The 23,259-nt window shown below is 34.4% G+C and overlaps 1 protein-coding gene across 5 annotated transcripts in view; it reads left to right on the forward strand.

Annotated features, from left to right (window-relative positions):
- Nucleotides 1-10,980: 10,980 nt before the first annotated feature.
- The window catches only part of LOC109853364 (furin-like protease 1), a 167,271-nt gene continuing 154,992 nt past the window's right edge, over nt 10,981-23,259 (forward strand). For 4 of the 5 annotated variants that reach the window (XR_002250106.1, XM_020425408.1, XM_020425409.1 and 1 more), the window contains exons 1-2: nt 10,981-11,324; nt 18,302-20,174. Coding sequence is in view for 4 of the 5 variants with exons in the window: in XM_020425408.1 (XP_020280997.1) it covers nt 19,938-20,174 (237 nt within the window). In the remaining variant the exon portion in view is untranslated. The remainder of the gene's footprint in view (nt 11,325-18,301; nt 20,175-23,259) is intronic. The other variant, XM_020425407.1, reaches the window with a different exon arrangement.

Below are 23,259 nucleotides of genomic sequence, written 5' to 3' on the forward strand. Positions count from 1 at the left end.
ATAAAATTAGAAAATAAATTTAGGTTATAAAAACGTCGGTTTACAGGTTTCTATAGGCAGTATCCAGTATCCTTTTAAAGCACAAACCTTGCAAATACAAAGCATCGATATCATCATTATTAAAATTACCGTAGTCGACGAAATCTTGAAAATTGCGCGCGCGTGCGTGCGTGTGTGTGTGTGTGTGTGTGTGTGTGAGAGAGAGAGAGAGAGAGAGAGAGAGAGAGAGAGAGAGAACACCTTCTTAAGTTACACTCAGAAACAGTTCTTACTGATGCACAGAATTGCTAAATTTAGGACAGTCGCGCAAAATGCATATAAACCTGCATATTTTGGGTAGTTTTGTTGTTGTTGTGTGGTGTGGTGCCATCTGAGTAGCGAACATAGTTGCCGTAGCAACTATCATCGCCGCCACTACCAGCCGCTACGGATCAATATAGGAACGCAAACGCTGCTCAATAGTAGTGGCTACGTTTAGCAGAACAAGCTGCTTTATAGCAATCAAACATGATTGGCTCTTACTTTTAGAACCAACAAATTAACATCGAGTATTGACAAGACGACAATTCAATAATTGTTCTATTGAACACGGTCAGTATTTTCTTTCTTGATGCGCCGTATTTACTTTCAATGATCATCTGTAATTTTTGTTATTATGAGTCTTAGAATCACCTTCAGATTCTCTGTAGATTTTTTTTGGAGATATTAAACATTGAAATTATATTCGCTTAAGAAGAGACACTACCTGCTTTAATGACATTTTCAAAGCACTGAAGTGAACTGGATAATCCGAAAAGTTGGTAGTGTTGGTAGCTAAACATAGTAGTTGCAGTGTTCTCGCTGCAGATTCGCTGTTTTACCAAGGGGATTTATTCTAGACAATTTGTGAAGAATAAAGTTATGTAGAGAGGACTTGAATATAAATTTTAGAGTCGCTGTGCTGTTGAAGTTTGTTTATAGAATTTAAAGAAAAAACAATGAATAAGAACCTAAAAAAGAGATAATATATTGTTTTTGTAAAATAATGTTTTTTACTTGTTAAGAAGTGAGAAATATAAAAGATATTTATATATAAAAACAATTTATATAAAATATTTGCATTAAAAAATATATTTTTAAATATTTAAATTTAACACAGACATTGCATTTTTATATTTCTTAACGTTAATATCATTTAATGTTTACATTTTAAATTGATGTGATGATCGTATATAAATGCATTATTAATCAAATTTAATGCATCAACAATAATTTACTCTTCAAGTTATAATAAAGCTTAGGACTTTGCATACCAAATTGTTTATTATACTGTCTCTTATGAGATTTTCCGAAGTAAAATTATTAAAATTCCTATGTTCTGTATCACGCATAAATCTTCGACCATGCAGTTTTAAACTTGTTTATACAAGAAGTTGTAATTATAGATTATTTCAAAACACTTAACTTTCTACCGACATATAGGCCGCCGTGTCGCGCAAAACACGACAATATTATATACAAGTTCTAAATTGATCGGAAGACACACATGAAACTTTCCTTCCTTACATATTATCCTTCGTTATTATGCCAGCGCAGATGCGTGATAAGATTGCTGCGTATGAACAATGCATTGATTATTGTACTTATCACGAAATATAATATTACTATTAATACTTTCAGTAAGAAAATGTAAACGTTTGGTACCTCTGCTTTTGCGGTGTTTTTCAAGCTGAATTTTAAATTTATTATTTACATTTCTGTTATTTAAATTTATTATTTACATTTCTAGTTTGTTGCTCATCATGCGTTACTTTTTTGAACGCTATAATTGGATAGAATCTGATGCAACAGAAGTCACACAGCGCAGTGATTGCAAAAAATTGTAAACAAATATTATAATTAAAATAATCTATGGATATTTTGTTGAGTTTTTTTATGCACAAACTTATAAACGTCTTAATTTATCTTTTACATTGTGTAGTTTTTTCTTTGCGTTATATTTTTGCAATATTCATATTTTATTATATACATATTTTTGCCATCACTGCGCTGTGTGACTTCTGTTGCATCAGATTCTATCCAATTATAGCGTTTAAAAAAGTAACGCATGATGAGCAACAAACTGATATATATATGTATATCAGTTATATATATAATTGTTATATATATATATAACAATTAAACATTTTGCAAGAAAGAAGAAGTAATTATAGTCAGCAAATGTTTCAAGTGTAAATGTGGGAACAGTCCGGTATTGACCTAAGTACCTTTACAAGTCTTGTCGCTACTGACTGTCAACATTGCGCTAAGTTTGACCACCGAAGTACAACACCATTCTGCGGTGAACGCTGTTATTGGCATAACATTGGCAAGAACGTACAGTGCAGTATTGATACATTCACAATACCGTACAGTTAAGCACATGGCTTCGGAGGCGATACGCTACCAACGCAGTTTGTAATAGTCGATATTGGCTCGAGTTAGTTTGATTGTAGATGTGCAGGTAAATGTCTGCAAGACTATGTGTGTAGGTATATGTTCTTTCGGGGATCTGGTATAACACATTAAACAATGAGAGTTTTTCTATATAATAACACATATAATTTATTTCTAAATCGAGGTATATTATTCACGACAACTAGATTTTAACACAGTGTTCGACTCATGTTACAAACATTTAACGCTCGGATAGCCAAAAACAATATAATGTTCGATTTATTCATATCTTCTCAATAGCTACCCAAACAACATATGGACGTTCTTTGGACATCCCATATATATATGCTCTCAACATATATTAGACATCCAAAGGAAGTCTATGTGTTATGTGGGTATTCTCTAAATAAAGATATCTGGTAGAATAAAAGATTCATTTTATAAGCTTTACAGAAGTGAAGAAATTGGGTATAAGTCAAAAAATTAACTGCCAAGTCAAGTGAATCAGATAATAACGGAATGTTCTATAAAACACCGTTGGATATATATATATATATATATATATACAAAAAATACATATGTGTATGTGTGTGTGTGTGTCGCGTCCAACATTGGAAACAAAGCCACTTGCATGTATGCGGCTTGTATGCGAGCCGGTCCACCGCAAAGCTGCACGCGCGTATCGACGCGTGCATGTGTACAATGGTACGCGTTATTGTTTGATCAAGCGCTGCCGCTGTCGCTCGCGTGCACAACGCGACTGCATCGATGCGGTTCGTATATGACGAAGCACACAACTTGGCCTGAGCTGCAACGCGGAAACTGCGCGCGTCCGCTTTTCACTAGAGAACTTTTTCAACGAAATGTTTGCCCGCTCCCGCGAACACAGTCTGCTGTCTTTCCGTGTCTATGCGCGCGTATTTGTCGCGCGAGAAACACTTCAAAGACCAACTATTCGTGCTTGTAGTGTAACAAATTTCCGAACTCGGATATATAAGCTCGACGCGAGTTATTTGTGTTCCGTTTCATCATCGCTCTTTGTCACGGACCTTATTTTGTTACACACGAATGATATTCGAAAAAAAAATTGAACGATATTTTACGAGAGTACATAATTTGGTGTATTTCAAAATTCACTTTGATACAAAATTATTGATCATTATAAAATGATGCTTGAAACGTCGTATTAAAAACTGTTACATTATTTCGTGTTAGAAAAAATTAGAAATGGTGTAATAGCCACATGAACATGTTCACTTTTCTATTTTTAATTTGTTTTTTTTTTTTTTTTTGTTTTTCTTTAATTACACTGCAAAAAACACGGACCAAGAGACAAATAAACGCATTTACTGTCAAAAAACTTAATACTTTTTTGCAGAATTATTATCATACATTACAACCTTTTCTCGATAGTAACAACTAAATTTTTTTTAATAGATACGCAATCGCGCACGTGTATGTTTTTGATTGTGTAAAAGTGGTTACAGTTGGCTAAAACTAAACTCGCGCGCGTTTGCAGAAATAAGTTTTTGCGTTGGAAGAAAGAAGAGAGGCACATAATTTTCACAGCGCGTGCAAATCTCTTAGTACCGTCGTTTTGTATCGTTCATTGCGTAATCATAGAAATGTAGTGGCAATAAAACGCATCATCAGCGTTTTATCATCAGTAATATAGGTAAACGCATAATTGCGCTAAGATCGTTGAAGAAAAAACGCTACTTTTATATCGAAATATTGTCATAGCAAGGCGTTTATATGTCACAATCAATCGATTATTTTAAAACATGTATTACATTGAGTTTGAATTTTGTGGAAAAATCGAAGAAATATGTGTTCTTTTATTTGTTGAGATAATGTTTATTATTTTTTTGTTTCGGTTTCTATACATAGTTTTTATACTAAAATATTCAATTTTAGATATACATTGGTTACATATAATGTATATTATATAATGTACATTATATAATGTTAATATATAATATACATATATTATATACTATTTCTTTAATGTATTGTATTCATTTTTTTTTCAAAGATTCTAATTCATTTCGCATCTAGAGAAATGCATTTGACACTGAAAACTGCATCTAGTGAATCTAGTGAAAAATCGCATTTGTTTCGAAAAGACAAAGAGGACTTCAATGGAACTAATTAACGTTTCTTTTGTTAGATTTGCATTTGTTCACCATTGTACCATCGTAAGTACTTAAATAGAAGTTTTCCCATGAAACTAGTTACGTTTGACAATTCAGTCGCGTAATTAATTTTTTTACTGCGATTCACGAGGTAGGTCGCTCATTGTTATAATACCTACGATTAGCGTCGTGAGTAAGATCTGCGCTTTGTGTGCGGTAACATACGCTCGAATGAACGTCGGCGAGATCGAAATTCTGCTGTAAAGTAAAAGTCTTTGTTTAAGCACTTCATTCAAATATAGTATGCAAGTCTTTTGAAACTCGGTCTTCTAGTCTTACAAGATGAAAACACGTACGCAATTATAAAAAATTAAAAAAATTTATCAACAATATACAATCTACAAAAAACAAATTACGGAACTAAAGCAATAATCGAGAATTGTTTGTTTGAAAATTTAAAAAAATTGGAAATTTGGTACAATGGTTTTCAAAAATGTAGCATACAAAATGATTCAACTCTTGTTTATTCAAGGAAACAAGTTGGGAGTAAAATTATATACACAAGAGAGACACTCTTCTGTAATTTTACACGTTCGAACTTTATATCTTCACCAAGAAAGATCAAAAGTATATTAAAATTGTGACGCGATAAAGCTAAGAGCGGCTACGTCGAGATTAATGCAACGAGCGCGGTTTAACGTCAATCTCTACATAAATCGCAAACAAATGACCACTTGAACATATGTTTCGATCGTTCCTTTTGTCTTCGTGTGAATATCGTTTATCTCTTCGATCTTCCATATTGGTCACGAAGCTACCGGTTCAGTGTTTCCAGTGTGGCAAACGCCTTAATCCTTTCACATTCAGACACGTACATTGGCTTGTCGGTTGATCAAACCGACTCTATCAATCTGCTTTAACAAACTCGAGTGCGTATCATAACTTTTGATAGAGCTTCAAACACAAATCAAACATAGTAATAATTAACAATTAAGCGCGATTGTCATAGTAATAATTAACAATTAAGCGCAATATTAATATGCAATGTAATTTAAAATTTTTATACAGAGAAATAGTTAACTATTTATAATCACACGCGGTCGATTATGTCTAGTTTCAAAAACAGGTTTATACTTAAAGAAAAATAAAAATTAATACGTTAAGGATTACTAATTATTTTAGTATTGTTTAAAAGATTTTTATTTATAAGCCTGAAGTCTGTGTTATAAAATGCAAAAATGTGCATACGAATATGAAACAACCAGAGTAAACCGACAAAGCATTCCTCTCTCCTCAGTAGCAACTCCGATCCGCGGTAATTCGAATCGATGGCGTGTCATCAACAATCATTAATTAATTGTGAGCGTACAATCGCGCGCGAGTTTCGCGCTGCGGACAGCGATCGATTTGGCGATGGTGTAATTCGACGCGCTATTAGATAAATCGGTCGTTCGACAAATAACACAGTAAAAGGACAAACTAATTTAATCTCAGCATTTGATGCATCTCGGCATTCTCTCGTATTTACGCGCGCCGAAATCTAGCACTGCGAGCACGCAACACAGCCGTTTCTAGACGAACGGCACGATTCCATATTTACATAGTAGTAATAGTAAATAGTAGAATATAGATTCGAGGTATCCCACAAATTTTCGATTCTGCGTGCAGAGGATCGAGCCAAATTGCCGACCTGAACACGATATAACGTTATCAAATCAGGACTGACAATTGTGCACACTGATACTCCTTGGAAATCGATCTCGTGCCATGCAAACTACAACTCTAATTAAAGTAAGTACATCTCATCTGTCTATGTGCATGTCAGGATTTATGTCAACATTTAACCTGAAACGTACGACGTACTCTCCTTTGCAGTCAAAAGTCATTCAGCGACTGATTATAAATCCATTAAATTTACACTTAAAGTACAAGATTTGAATTACTTACTATTCCAATGATACATGTAAATAATTTTAATCTAAATGATATCGTTAAGTGTGTAAAAAAATTAAAACATATTATTGCTAATTTTTGATCCGGAAAAGATAAGTTTGTTTGCTAAAGTACACAATATTGCGTGAATAAACATAGCGATGATGAGAAAGATGCAGTGAGGTAACTAATTCTCATTGGCTTTAGGTTTTGACCGTGGGGAGTAAATGCTTATATTTATATATTGCCCCGTTTAGCAAGAACTCAAAGATCGTTAACAGGCACACTCTAAATAATGTGGAAAATATTCTATAAAATAATCTATATCTATAAAAACTTGATTTTTCTTTGCACTTTAAATTTTACAGTCAATTTTGTTAATTATTCAAGTTTGTATACTTTTGATATGTTGTTCAATCAAAAGCCATGGAAGTTTACGGGGAGTAAAATTTAAGCCGTTTAAATTTTATTTTTTCTGTTTAAGTAAGAAGCTTTTGTGACTATTGTTTTGCTTGTTCACATTCTTTTTTCTCTAGTAATTATGCAATTGCGTTATGTAATTTGACGTTGATAATCACGCAATAAATTAGTATGATGTATCGAATGTGGCAAAGTGAAAAATATCATACTGTGTCGGATTTCAACTGCATAAATGTGCACATGACAAGTCATAAAAATTTTCTCACGCTCTTTTTTATGAAAAACAGTTGTCACCATTTTCCCTACAAAACAGTTGACTGTCTTTACAGAGAGTTGCCTCGTTTGTTTCTCCCGGTGATAGCCGGAAACACCACACAAGTCGAGCTTTTCAGTTTGTTGTAGCGACCGTTAATTCGCCGTTTATCGCGTAAGCGTAGTTAATGCCGGCGTATTCGCTAATACTTCTTCCGCAACGACTTACGAATATGCACAGCTGCACTAATTGTTGCGGTACACTAATCAGCTTAACTAGTCGAGTAGGCAGGTGGATGGTTACACACGCGCTTCCTAAATACATTAACGTTACACAAGAGGATCTACCAACCAAGCGATTTCCTATCGATTTTCAGAATGTTCTACTGTGCTGCACAAGTACAAGTTTTTCATATAGTTTTTTCGATTATATAGCTTTACAATTATAAAATATTACAGTATATATTTTTTTTTGTCGGTTATATATTAGGTATTTGTTTTTTAGAGAGACGAGATTCTGTAAAATATTCTTTTTCCTGTTTTTTTTCTCAAATCCGATCTGCTTTCTTTGATGCACAAACCAACAAATTATCAGCAGATAGATAATAGTAATAGAAATGTTTTGACCGTAATAAAATTCCCAGAAACTCGGGCGTTGGAGAGGGAGAGAAGAGATCGAATTGTAATTACGAAATACGGATCGGCAGCTGCGCCTAACAAGTAGAATAACGACGACGAGAAATATCGAATTAATCGAGACTTCTGTGTAATTGGGGCGTTTTGCTACAAGAGCGAAGACGTTTGAAATATTTCCTTTGCAATATCTTACATTATGTACAATTCATTATTGATACTCTATCAGTACTTTATAAGTTATAATAAAAACTTTTAAGTTATAATAAAAAGATAGTTATGTAGTAAAAAAAAGATACGATGTTCACATAATTAAATGAAAGCTGATGAACGAGTTCTGTTGGCGATATATGCGTTGCTCGTACAGATTATTTTTCTCACGGAGTTCCATGCGCGATAACTATTCGATAAAATCTAAAATATGTCGGAGAATAGGTGTCGTTTGACTTACGATGGCACGAGTTATGCATGTCGAGAGAAAAGATCGATAACGAGAATCTGTATAATATCCGATCTGTCGGATATGCGCGAGTTCGATAACGGCGATGGCGGTGGCTCTCTTCTACGTGATGGCGATTTTTTGTCAGCAATTCTGTGAACGTCGATGCATTAAAAAGATTGAGTAAACGTACCGAAAAATGGTCCGAAAAAGACTACTTAGTTGAGTTAAAAAAAAATAAATAAAAAAAAAAAAATAAATAAATAAATAAAAAATAAAAAGACTTGGTCAAGCAGAAATAGACGTCAAAAGGCAGACAAAACTTGAAAGAGATGTTAAAATCCAAGTCGCATCAGGAAAATATTCGTATATTTGATGGATTTGTGTTCAAAAAACGTTACCATGAACTAGCGCGCGCACGCACATAGAGATAGCTCAAGATTTCTTAATAGTGAAATATAGAATTCACTATTCAACAGACTAAAATACAGAGAAACTTAATTCTATCCATGTAATTCTCGCAAAACTGATCTAGATCAACATTTTATTTTGTAAGATGTGTCTATTTTGCAAATGTCGTATAATATGTATAACTTGACATATGCCAGGAGTCATTTTCTCTAATCTATATATATAATCAATAAAATCAAAAGCTATTGTATATAGATATATAGATATATGCAAAATAATTAAGATATAAAAACAATTTAGTATTTAATCGGCAAACAATTCTCTCTCTCTCTCTCTCTCTCTTTCCTATTTCCAAAAAACAAGTTAAAAGATTTTACTTTCAATTTATTGAATCGGAATACGTGCTCGGAAATACGTGTTCAGAATTCACATTCGATACAGTATCTTTATTACAGAAATATAATGTCTATATAGAGAAAAACGAAATAATAAATAATAGGTCGAAAATAAGTACGAGGACACGCATAGCTGGAAAGATGCAAAAGGCAGAGAAGAAGGAAAGTAGATTGAAAGCTAGATCAACGAAAAAGAAAGAGAAGAAGAAAGAAAAAGAGAAAGTTGATTACTGATGGATATCACTTGTGTACTGCTATATAAATACTGCTATAAAATAAGAGAAAAAAGAAAAGAGCAATATTAAACTTAGGAAAGATTATGTTCATACTGCAGCTAGCAAGCTCGATCAAAAGCCTATCAACGCCCCCTATTTAAAGCCCGCTTTAAACCAATGATACTATTCAAAGCAGGCGAGAGCAAAGAACATGAGAAATGTTTACCACACGAAGGTAAAAAAGAGGAAAGCGTGTGGTTACACTGCAGCAATGACACTGCTACTCATTTTAACTAATCAAAGTTACACGTAGTATGCTACTTCAATGTGAAAGTCGACTAAGAGTCACTATGGTTTTAATGGCTAAAAGGTTTGCTAACTGTATATTTATATATCTATTTGAAAAAGGATCTGAAGAAAAGGAAGATTAGAATGAGAAGGAGAAATGTATTCGTGTCGACATTTCCAGGAAAGTCAAAACACATTTATATACCCTGCGTGACAGTAAAAAACAATAGAAAAAGATGTAAGTTTTTCTATCTACAGATCAATAGATTTGGCTACACAATGTATATTGTCTTTTGTAAACTATCCTTATTTAAATTCTGAAGAATTCCTTATCTCTTTCTACGTGCTGAAGAATTAGCGTGATGTTACAAGAGTAAAATAAGTATTCCAATAAAAAAAAAAAAAAATTGTGCTCTGTTTCTGATAAGTAATTATTAACGTAACAAAAATAAAAATGTACTGTAACTAAAAAAAAAAAGCTACAATTTTTATATCAATATTAAAACATTCAATTTATCAGAGAGAGAAAAAATGTTGTACTTCTATATACATATATTTTTACATCATAATTTTGTATAACTGAATTTTTCTCTAACTGGAAAACTATTTATGTAAAAACAAGAAACAAAAAAGCAACACATCCGAAAAATAATATACTAGAAAGAAACATCATAAAATATTGAAAGAAGTAAGAACGAGTGACACTACAATAAAAGTAAATTAAAAATCAAGCATGAGAAATCTTGTAAATGTGAAAACCGAACACATAAAGAAAATCAGTCGTTGTCTTGTACCTTTAGTCCGACACTGACATCCGCTCATTTTCTTATTTGCTCTCTCGCTCGTACCTACATCTGGCACGAAACAAGAGAAAAGGGAAAAGGAAGAAGTGACATGGTTGGCAGAAGAGAGAACCAGCAAGAATTCGGTTGGTGGTTTGGTGCGCTTGTGGCTCTTGCAGCAAGAATTCGAGTAAGAGAAACCGAAGGGAGATGAGGATAAGATAGAAAAAGATCGAGAGAGAGAAGACCGAGGGGATTTAGAGGAGACCTAAGAACGAGAGAGATCTCAACACACAGAAACCAAACGCTATGCTGCATAACGCCGGTCGACGGAAAAGGTGCAGCGGGGGTGCTCAGAACCTAGGTAGTGGGGATACCGCGCCGGATCGAGTCGTCTGCGCGAAATGCTCGGAAAGGTCGCGCAGGAGAGGGGACAGCGCAGAGGATAAAGAGAGAGAGAGAGAGAGAGAGAGAGAGAGAAAGAGAGAGAGAGAGAGAGAGAGAAAGAGAGAGAGAGAGANGAGAGAGAGAGAGAGAGAGAGAGAGAAAGAGAGAGAGAGAGAGAGAGAGAAAGAGAGAGAGAGAGAGAAAGAGAGAGAGAGAGAGCAGTAAAGGCACGGCGAAGCAGCCCGACTGCTAGCCGAGTGTGTACGAGTCAGTCATCCGTGTTCCGTCGTACAAGTGAGATTGCAGCGGATCGGTCGCTCGCTCGCTCGCTTGCTCGGTTGTTTGCGCGCGTACGACTATGTCGCGGTCGTCATCTAACTGAGTCGTTTACACGATAACCATTGCACAATACGACGTATCGGAAGAAGATTCCAATTTGAATGAACGCAAATTTGCAAAGACACAACATCTGCGTCAACTTTCAGATGGTGGACGCAGACAGTTTGATGTAAGCAGCCGTTCGCTCACCGTACTTCATCTTTTTGTCTTCCGCGTTCTTTCTGGAGCGATTAAAACGTCGATTGATGCAAGAAAACCGGAGCTTGCGGCCAGTGCAAACGGTGAGCGAATTTATTTGCCGTACCATTCGCGCAAATATCGGTGCGCTGCAACTGATCACGAGATTTCACGTGATTCTCTGTTGCTATCACGGTGAGGTGTTACAATACCGTTAGACAGTTTCTCTTTCTCTTTCTCTCTGAGGTCAATTCAGCAAGGTAATCGTGAAAGGTTTTGTTATAAATTACAACTGCAATTGAGGGAAATTAGATTTTGATAGCAGTATTATATGTATATGTCGCATTTTTGGTATTCTAAAAAAATATATATGTTGAGAGAAAAAAAACACGAAATTCTTGTAAAAAAAGATAAGCAGCTACAAAATTGTTATAAAAAATAGTGATTATGTGATAGCTAAAAAAAGGTCCACGTGTTTTGTGTGTGCGTGTGTGTGTGGAGGGGGGAGGAAATTATGTGACATTTTCGATCATCGAAGATCAGAAGCTTGCACTGTCTTGGAACGCAGCCGTTAGTTTGAATCGGAGCATACAAAGCTTGTTTACGTCGTAGCATAACAACGTGAAGTTGCACGCGCTCATCTCGTTCAATGTCACATGACGTTTCAGAGTCACGACGTCACGTGCGTGGCTTTCACGCGCACAAGATATAAGATTAATTTTCAGATCGTCACATAAGTACGTGTATAGTCGGTTTTCTTGGATCTAATTTTATTCGTAATATGTAATATATAATTTTAGAGATGCTTAATACCGCTCTATTTGTGTTAACATGTAAAATAATATATAACATTTTCAACATAAACGTAAGATTTTTAAGTAAACTATAAAAATAAAGAAATTGTGTTACAAAAAAATCTTATGACAAGAGAGTTATGTACTTAAAGATAAACTTTATTTAAAAAAATGCGGAAATAGAAAAAGCATAGAATAGAAAAGGAAAGATAAAACGCAGTTATATAATATTTAGTACCTATAATACATTTTATTACGTACTATGTCAATATTAATACTAGGTTCAAAAAAATTATCATAAGAACAGGAAAATTATCATGGCCCTTTGAAGCAAAAAACACTGATGATAAGTGTTAACTTGATTAAGCTCAACACCACCTTATCCAAAGAAGAATTTTTTACGGCCATCAATTTTGTTTTTAACTCAACATTCTTTCTTTTCAATGATAAAATATACAAACAGACCTTTGGCGCTCCCATGGGATCTCCTCTTTCACCGATTCTAGCAGATATAGTCATGCAGGATCTAGAATCGTTCACCATTAGTTCTTTATCTTTTATCCCACCTCTACATGTCAGATATGTAGATGACATAGCTCTTATGGTTCCATCACACCAATTTGATAATGTTTTAGAGATTTATAATTCATATCATCCACGGTTGCAATTCACTATGGAGATTGGCTTTGATAGACTTAATTTTCTGGACATTACAATTATAAAACATAACAATAGACTTATTCACGATTGGTACCACAAACCGACATTCTCAGGCAAATACTTAAATTTCTTCTCTAACCATCCTATTTGCCAAAAAAGAGGTACTGTTATTAGTCTTGTCGACAGGGGCTTCTTTTTATCTCACCCACAATTTCATGCCAAGAACTTTGACTTAATTTTTAACATTTTAATTAATAACAATTATCCATATGACTTCATTTTTGATATTTTCAAACAAAGACTGAAATACAATTTTTTTTTAAATAATGACATAAGAAGATTCTTGTCGAACAATTCTTCGAATGAAATTCCGGTACGTTGGTTTGTGATGCCTTATATTAATAACTTTTCTAACAAATTTGTTAATATATTTCCGAAAGAGAATAACACTCACTTTGCCTTTTATAGCATTGACAAATTGTCCAGATTTATTAAAGTTTTAAAAGATCCTCTTCCAATATCCAAACGACCTTCCGTTGTGTATAAAATTAATTGTTTGGACTGTGATGCTTCATACGTTGGACAGACTAGAAGAATGTTACATCTAAGAATCATTGAACATAAAAATCATATTAGAAGAAATTCTTCTCAAGGATCGGTTATTACAGATCACAGGATTCAATGCTCTCATGATTTTGATTGGGACAATGTAAAAATTTTAGACAATGAAATATCTTACGTTAAACGCTTGATATCAGAAACTCTATATATACGAAGCCAAAGCCATGGTCTTAACCTGCATAGCGACACTGAAAATCTTGACAGATCATACTTACCTTTTGTTGATAATACATATTAATGTCGCTTGAGCGTTGATAATGGCTTTGACTTATATTTAAACCGCTGCACACTTTTGTCGGTCCTCATTTACTTTTATATTTCCAAATTGTAATCATGTGACTCGATTAAGTTTTTAATTCAAGAACAACATTATTATGTGCGTTAATCAAGTGACAAATTTCATCTACTTGTCTGTAAGTTGTAATTTTATAAATTTTGCGAATCTAACAATTGATTTATTTTTGTAGATATATATTGATAAAGGCCTAATCTAAGGCCGAAAACGTTTTATATATTTCGTGCTTGAATAAAGTAATGCTGCTATCACACACACATTATCATCAGTGTTTTTTGCTTCAAAGGGCCATGATAATTTTCCTGTTCTTATGTTAATACTAGTTGTTTTCTTATTGCGAGATTTTAAAGAAATCGTATAAAGAAAAAAATTAAAACTTTGAAGTACATAATAAATATACAAAAAGAGAAAATTTAGTGTCTAGAAACTAAGAATAAGCAATAAAAATTTATGTGATTCTCGTTGTGATATTTTTAGTTTTTTAGTAATTTACTTTATTTATTTTTCTTTTTATTAATTTTCTTTGAAAACCGAATTTGTTTTTTTCTTTCAGCTTATACATATAAATCTGTAATAAGTTTGAAACTTATCTAGAAAATAAGAACACATTTTGTGAAAATTTTAATAGATTAAATCTTATATTTCATGAACATCATTGTATCAACTGGTTTCAATTAAACGTTCGCTCATCGTGAAATATCCGTTTCTCCTGAGGGAGTGCGCAACCACCCGGCCCCCGTTTCACGGGGCTGTGTTAATTTGTAACACGGTGTTTACCGATCGCAAATGCACGGTGGTGAAACTAAATTTACTCGCAAAATGCGACCGCGCGAATCTCTTTATTGCGGTCGCACGTGTATTTTTCGAGATTTGTAGCATATGCGATTGAGAAAGTAATGTCAATTGCATTTGCTGAAGTTGATTTCACGACCTAGAGATCAATTATTTCTATATATTGACAACTTATCCTAGGCATTTTATCAAGTTAATAATACGTACAGCAGTTAACTTCTGATACATATTCCGTATAATATTGCAAAATATATATTAACAAAGCAACTGTTGAAGTCTCTTCAAGATGTTTCGCTGTTGCATAGAATTTACATCAAATATATAATTTATTTATGCTGTTATTGCTTTATTTTCATATTTGCGATACATTATTAATAAAAACGCGCAAAGTTATAAATTGGGAATGGTATCGCGCGATAGAACAAGGGTTGTGTCTTACACGATAGGGTAACACTTGGCATAATATCGAGGTACATGTCAGTGCTATCGAGGCGTTGTTTCTAAAATTAAAATCTACACCGAGATATGCCAAAGTCATCTCTATATGTATATATCAAACGTTGCCTCGTTAAAGCAACGAAGCGTTGCATATATGTATATATATATATACGCATATGTACATATGTCTGAAAAATAGATACGTCCGTATGTTGTTTTTCGGTGATCCGGAAAACTCTTGAAAAATATGCGTTATCCTGTATCTTTCCGGATCGTGTATCTCCATTAGGGTCCATTAATAATCCGTAATAGATTCTCAGCATTTTTTGAACTGTTCCATTTACTACATTGTTTTTAACGCAATCGCAGATTTTCGGTTTTGCTTTTATTATTAGTGCCATAGCAAAACTCGTTAATACCTGTATCATGCATTTTTATATCAAATGCGGAATGACGATATTGCGATGTTTTCATAAAAAATTGAAGAATATATGCGAGAGATACTAATTCTCTTGATTTTCGATATAACATGAACAAATGAATTTTTGCTTGTGTGTTTAATTTTGTTGAAAAATTGTTAAGGAAAAATTTGTAATTATACGACGTAAATTAAATTGTAGTTTGCGTCGAATCTTTGATAAGATAAAATCCTGTTCTAGTTAACTAAAGAATGCGCGAAGAGAGAGAATGCGATATGGCGCAGGATGTATTCACGCGCACACTGTTCTTTTAAATATCTGCCACTTTCAGCTGGTGAAAGAATATTTTGCGCTTCTTGTTTTTTTTTTTTTTTTAAATTAACTGTTCAACTTTCGAATCATGCGCTATATGTCTTTATTATTCTCTTTTATGTTGCACGTATATAATCAACTTTTCAGTTCTGTAATTATATCTCAATTAAAATGTGACTGAATGTAACTAAAACATATTATATGTAATTAAAATTACAAAGGATGCAAGATTAAATTATTTGGTGACTGAATTCTAATTTAAAATCAAATCTCATTTAATGAAAAGATCGTTTTTAATGTGTGTGGTTAGTTTTTTATAGATCTGCGAGTGTATACTGGATCGAGTAAAAGTGTATAAATATAGTATGGAAATATATGGTTTTTGTTTCAATGCTAGTTACAGCCAATTGTTGATATATATTTTCTCGTTTCCTACTATGGCAGTTTATAATAACTGACTGAATATTGAGAAGCTTCAAAATTCATTCTTCCTTATCGATTTTTCAACTGCTTTTGTAGTGTGAGACAAAAGCATCATTTCGAGGTCGACTCGACGTGGTCAGGTAGAACTTGGACTACTTTACAGTATCTAAAATACAGATAGAAGTGGTTATTATATACCTGAAAGAAGATTCCGTAGTCTCTCTCTCGCGTGTTTTGTTTTCGTTCTGCCCCTCTTAAATATCAAAGTTTAGAAAGAAAATTTGGTTTTAACGAACGTATACTTCTTTTCTTTGAGCGAACTTGCAACCGACTTACGATCGACTTTCCGTTACCGTCTCTATCAAGCTTCTTCTCTCAAACAGCAGTTTTGCCTTCTTTTATCTCAAAATTAAAAAAGAAGACTATTGCTGTCGTCTCGTGCTGATAGTTGGCTTGGTCTATGAAGAGGATGAAACGACAAAGAGAAGCCCGACACAAAGTGCGAGAGTATGGAAAGGGTAGTGAACATAGGAGAAGACAAGGAAGGATAGAGTTAGATAGGACGCGCGCGCGAGTTGGTTTAAATTTAATTTACTTCTCTAGCAATCCTTTTCTATTCTCTCTTTATCACGTGAGCGACTGCTATGGCAGGACGAAGAAGGGAGGGGAAAGAGAAGTGGTGAGGAAACGAGATTGGTGGAAGACCAACTCGCGAATGTAATTTCCTCAGGGCACGAACTGGATGTTCCTGCGGGTTGCAACCGTCCGAACCGACCAAAGTCCTTTTTCCGGAGACTGACTCGCCTGGAAGATCCTTTGAACGTGACGATAATGCGAACCTGCGAGCACCTCACTTTATTATGGCAGTTTATAATGAATGTGCTAATAATGCGCGCGAGCGCATTTGTAGATATTGTCTGAACATGCCTCTCGCTTTCTCGAACGTTGAGACAGTCTTAACAAGTTCGCCGAGTGCAGTCTTAACAATGACTTGCGAACTATAATAAACAGAGCGCATCAGGAAACAAGAAATTTATCTCTCGATAGAAAGAAAATTTAACATTCGAAGATGTTTTTCGGGTTTGAACCGCGTTAGGTCATTTTTATACCGTTTTGTGAACATTTCAGCTTACTTCATCAAGATGTTAAGACCAGCCTGATAGTATCAAACTGTTCAAACCCGAAAAACATCTTCGAATGTTAATACAACACACCGCGAAAGCATCAAATATCAGAAAGAAAATTATTTAAATTGAATGACGTTATTTTATAAGTTTTACAATTTAGTTTTGCCGTGTGTGCACGCGCGTATCGACTTTTTAAAAAGATGTGTGATAGTTTAGAAATTCATTTTGTAATTTAACAATATTGTAAATACATATATATACAATCTATTAGCAGTATTGAAGTGCTAATAATAAATTATCAAAACATATATGACAAGAGGAAAATCAATTTTATTCTAGCATGCAAATGCGTAATGCAGAAAATAGTCAGTTTTGAATGGCAATTTTCTAACGTGCTCAAAAGGCAAATTTATATATCCGGTTTAGTCTATGTTTATGATTGATGAATAGTATCAAGTACATGAATCACGGAGCGTCAATTATGTAAGAGCTTTGTACGAATTGTGCTAATTCAATAGTATGCCGCGTTAACGACAAACCTCATCACTAAAGCCGTATAATAACGTTGCGCTTACTTCCAGCTGCGATTTTGTTTCTATATTGACGCGAAATTGCCGAGTGACTAAAACATTAGCTTTTGTCCATAACGCCAAATCATATTGAGTCACACATACGACGAATGCAATTTTGGTCTTAGACAGAACGAAATTATTTTATGCTGTAATCGCTAACGTAGATTTTTCTGCGCTAAATCTCTTTTTCAAAAAATGCTACGACCGAACTAAAAGTTCCTCCGTACGTGACAATAATGCAAAGTATACAAGTCTTCTTGGTAACATTATACATTATTAACAAGAGAGAATTGATGTTACGAAACGTGCGAATGCGATATCAATATTTTTGTTTGTTATATAATACATTCTTGATCAATTTTGTCGATCAAAAGTTTCGAAAATTTTTGAGACGTTCGATGTTAATATGAAAATTCATAAATCAAAAATTGATTATTAGCACGAAAATGTAGCGTACTATGTAGCACGCAGTATGTCAGAAGTTGATTTAAAGTTAATTATTGTCAGATGTACTTTTTTACTTATAATGTAACTTTTCAATCTTTCTGACTAAAGTATTCAAAGCCAGTTGAAAATGTTTGTTAGAAACTTGAGCTAATCTATCTATTTCCCTCGACATCATTTTCAGCTCAAGGTTGGTTCTAAGCGTCTCTCCTGTCGAACTCGGCCCGGACCTTGGCGAGGACACCTCATCATTCGTCTTCCGCGGTATACCTAAGGGAACGATGCAGCGTTCAATGACGTAATCGACCCTTCGGTCAGCTTGCCGTGACCTCGTTCGAGTTGCTGGTCATTTACTCGGTTCTTTGCGACTCTGAGTCGCCGGAAAATCAAAGAACGAAACAGGACATTAGACAAATCAAACTCGGAAAATTTGTCTTTTTTAATGGAAAGAGAAAAGAATCTTAGAAAAATCTCGTAAAGAAAAGAAAACATAACACAAGACAAAAAATTAGAAATAGTGTGAAAGCATAACATACTTATACAACAAAGACAAGTCATACACTTGACAGAACGCAGAACGAACAATTGAAAAACGTAGGGGATGAGTCGTTTGTCAGATATCTTGCTGATATCCAAAGGCGTCAGAAAAAAAGGATATCGGAAGAGGAACTCTGAAAGCGTGATAGACTTGCAAGGAGCGAAACGTTGACAACAAAAAAAGTCCGAACATTTTACGAGTCACTGGAACATATCGGCGAAAAATTCTTTGCCGCTCTTCTTCTGCTGTATCGCCTCGGAACTGATTACCAAAAGAAAGTACAAAAAAATATCTTTTGATTGGACAAAACTATGAAAACGGGTGAATATAAGTCAAGACGATCTTCACGAGGATACGAGATCAAATCATACAAGAACTCTTTTTGTCAAACAAAAGAATCAAGAACAATAATCTGACAATTCTCCTGAGATCTGGTAAGTAGGAGAAGATTGCGTTGAATGTCCGTGTGGTGTGAATATCCGCCAACCAGGAAAGTTGTTTGCGATCGTCGCAGTTGTCGTCGCGCGCGCGACGCCGGGCATCTTTGGTCGTGGTCGCGAGCTTGCTATCATCACGAGGATCATCTCGTCGTTGCCTTCCCCACTTGCGGCGGCCACATGACTTGACGATCGCCCCTTTCTCCTCCCGCTGCTGCTCCTCCTCGTTTGACCGAAGGCGGCGGCGGCGGTGATGATAACGACGTCGATTTGGACAATAGCGCGACAAGAAATCAACGGCTAACAACGCGAAGCAACGGCGAATTCGGCACTTAAAACGAATGACACGCACCACCGGTGATTCAAGTCAAGTTGGCGGCAGTCATCGGTCCGCAGGTGCGAGACGCGTGTGAGTGTGAATGTGTGTGTTTGTGTATATCAAGCATTTTCCTGGATTATCATCGTGTTTGTTTGTTTCATACGTGCGCATAATTAGTAAAGGAGATAAAACTGATTTCACACACAGGAGAAAATTCTGGCGCAGCAGGATTGAGAGAAGAATTAAAGAATAGAAAATTTCAGAATACAGGAGAGCGCAAAGATTTCTATCGATAGGCTATAAATTCTGTTTTTTGAGCAATTATAGTATATTCGTCGCGACGACATAACATAGTGTTACTTGTGGTAACGTGGTGTTACCGTTTTGTCACTGCTTATCTGGCAAGCGGTAGAAACAGTGGCGACGGTGGCGGTGGTGTTAGTGTGGTGGATATATATATATATATAAATACATACATATATATATATATATATACACACACACACACACATATATATAGTGGTGGATGATAGCGATATCCTGCGCGGACGAAACTGGAGCAGCCGGTGGCGATTGTCGTCGTCGTCGCAGCGGAGGAGCTATCATGTGCACGCGGCGAATTCTCGGACTAGCGGTCGTGGCCCTGCTGACTTTTGGCGGTCGAGCGCGCGCGTACACTAACCAGTGGGCGGCACACATCGAGGGAGGAGAGAAGGTAGCCAAGCAGGTCGCCGAGGACTACGGCTTTCGCTATTTGGGCAAGGTCAGTGCCAGTTTCCTATTCGACGGAACGACTCAAGAATTCTTTTCTTCTTCTCTTTCAATGCATCGTTTCTCAAAATCGTACGCTATATTTCCAAGCACATATACATAGTGACGAAAAAAGCAAGTTCTCTTTCGCGCGAGTATAACGAGCGCTATTACACTTTTTGTCTGACACGGAGTATCTGCCGATTTAATTGCCTTCGATAATCTCGAGTGATATTGATTTGATTAATCTCGATCGTGATGAAATGGAAAGATCATGAAATCAGATTTGTAACATTTTAATTTTAATTAGCTGAAGAAGACCCGGTAAACGAGTAAAAACGTTGCTATACAAGTATTTTGTGACAATAAATAATTGTGCAACATATTAATAAATCAACATCTTATTTTTTATATCATGGTTTACTCATCAAATTAATAAGATTATTTGTAAGTTTATCTATACTCTGAGTCAAAATACATTGTATATTTAATAATGTTTAATAATTTTAATAATTTTTAAACTTTCTTCCAGACGGCAATCAAATAAACGGTCGTTACCTTTTTGTTCTCGATTAGGCCGCTCGATTAGTATACAAGTAGACATTCTAGGTTAAAATTGTAAAATTTATTTGTCTGATGTTATCAGCTGCGGTAAATTTGAATGCAAATTTAAATTAGAAAACACTATTCTTGTGTAAAGAACAGAATAATTTAGTATTGTGATGAGAAAATAATGTACTATTAAATTAAATTTTGTTTTTATTACTTGGAGAGGTGATATATCAACTAGATAATATTTTTTCTTATTAGATATGAAAGAATTACTATATTTAAAGAAAAACAAATTGCAATGTAATGAACGATTAAATATATGTGCGACTGACGATCAGAAAATACATTTCTAATAACTGTTTGTCGATATAATAACTTTAGTTCGAATAAATAGATGCACCAAAGAAAAGCATAATCTTTGGAGATTACTTTTGCAATTTTCAAACCGTATTTTGTTATTTTCATGTTGAAACCGGAAAGATAGGATGTTATTCCTTCCGCTTTTTGATAACGTATAGGTCTCAAAGGAAACTTTCGTATTACGAAAGAGATAATGTTTGAAGTCAAAATATAGACAGAGATCAAAATTTAATGCATCTTCAATCGAAAGCTCTCGCGCATTGTATGTAAGATCGGTACAGCGCTCTTTGAGTTCAATTTACAGACGTGATATAAAATACTGATAAAATTATACGAACATTTTAAAACAAACATCAAATCCATATCGCTATATTTTTCTGCTCGTTGCAGTCGCAATGGAAAAATTTCTTGCGCTGACTCATGCCATTTTATCGCGCTTTTTTTACCATGTCACGCAATATTACCGAAAGATTCATATAGCGCACTTCTCCGTTGATCTATCGTGCAGTAATCCCGAATTGTAATTTGTTCAGAAAATTACATAACTTTCAGATGAGAGATTTTCTCTCAGATAATTTTTTTCGATTCCGATCTCTATCAAAAAGCAAAAGTGTGAGCTAGTTGCAACATTTTATTAAAAATCAGTAGCGCTTGAAAAAGATATACGCGGTAGATTTTTTCATTTTTTTAATACAATGTTTCTTTTCGAATATATTCTAAAACTATAAACAATGTGGAACTAATGATCAAATACATAAATAATAAAAATTTGAAGAAAACAATTTGAACAAACAATGAAGAAAAATACTTTGTATAATATATTGTATTTATGTATATTTATGTATTCGTCGCTTTATTTTTACAATGTTTTTCTTAGATTCTTGATTTAATCTCAGAAATATTAATAATACATCTGTTAAAAATTCACACGTAATCATATGTAAAGTTAAGCATTAAAAACATTCAGAAGCTTGCAATCAGTGCAAATAATAAATACAACGTAAAAATATATTTTGTACAACATGTTTTATAACGTTTGATTTTGAATTTTGAATTAATGGTTCTTATTTCCCTGCTAATTGAATAAGCACAATATGTTGCAATCGCGCTGCGCCTATCAAGACAAGATAACGATCCAGTTCTGGTTTATGACCGACTCTCCTCGAGAAACAGCCGATCGCGTACGCTGACGTAAGCTACAATGACGTATGCTGCGATTTCAGCGACCGTGAAGGCCGCGATGTTAGACTTCGCGCGTATTTGATGAAGGCAAAGAAATTACCTTCGTGGCAATCTTCTTTCTACCTAAATAGCTCTGAAATCAAACTCTCTATTTTTTATTTCCACATCAATTCTTCAGTTGTATCCAATCGGCGAACTTCAATTTGGAAAACCGTGCACGACCGTAAAACGATGAAATATCGCGCTCACCGATAAGACAGTTTGGAAAATATCGTAATTTTTACAATGTTTATTTTACGAATATCGAATTTAAGTAAAAATAGTTTTTAAAATTTTGCTAAAGTTTTAAAATTTTTCTTGTGAGGTTATTTAAATTTATAATTTTTCATATTTTCTCGATATTTATTGAATGATTCTCTTTTATGTATTTAAAAGCAAAACGGTTATGTGTTACAAAGTTTGTAAATAAAAAGAAAAACATAGATGTGCGTTTTTTCACGTTAAATTCTTTACACTATGCAGGGAAAAGTATTCACAACAATAAAAGAAATAATGTAATTTATATAGTAAGAAAATTAATATTTAATTTTTATATCACAATGTTCTTGCTTCTGCATTTCACAGTATAGTTGCATACGTGATATGCAAAGAAAGCACACGACAAAGGCCGGTATGTAATTGGCGCCGATATATTGATATCGGTAACTTCCAAAATTACATAACAATGGGACGTAACAAATAAGAAAAGATAAGTCCACACATTTGTACATTCCGTTAGCGTTTTCAATTGAGTTAATACATATACATATATGTACATAACGCGGAAAATCCACGATATCCGGTTTGCGATTGTTTTTTTTTCTATTTTTATTTATCGTTTTTTTGGATATTTTCTATTGACACAATAGATGACGAGCTTCATTACATCAAATATACATATTACATTGACAGACACTCATAATTCACGTAAATCGTGCTCGAGCTGAATTTCGTTGTGACGTGAA

The sequence above is a fragment of the Pseudomyrmex gracilis genome, unplaced genomic scaffold (assembly GCF_002006095.1).
Source record: "Pseudomyrmex gracilis isolate BER0280 unplaced genomic scaffold, ASM200609v1 scaffold_47, whole genome shotgun sequence".
NCBI lineage: Eukaryota > Metazoa > Arthropoda > Insecta > Hymenoptera > Formicidae > Pseudomyrmex > Pseudomyrmex gracilis.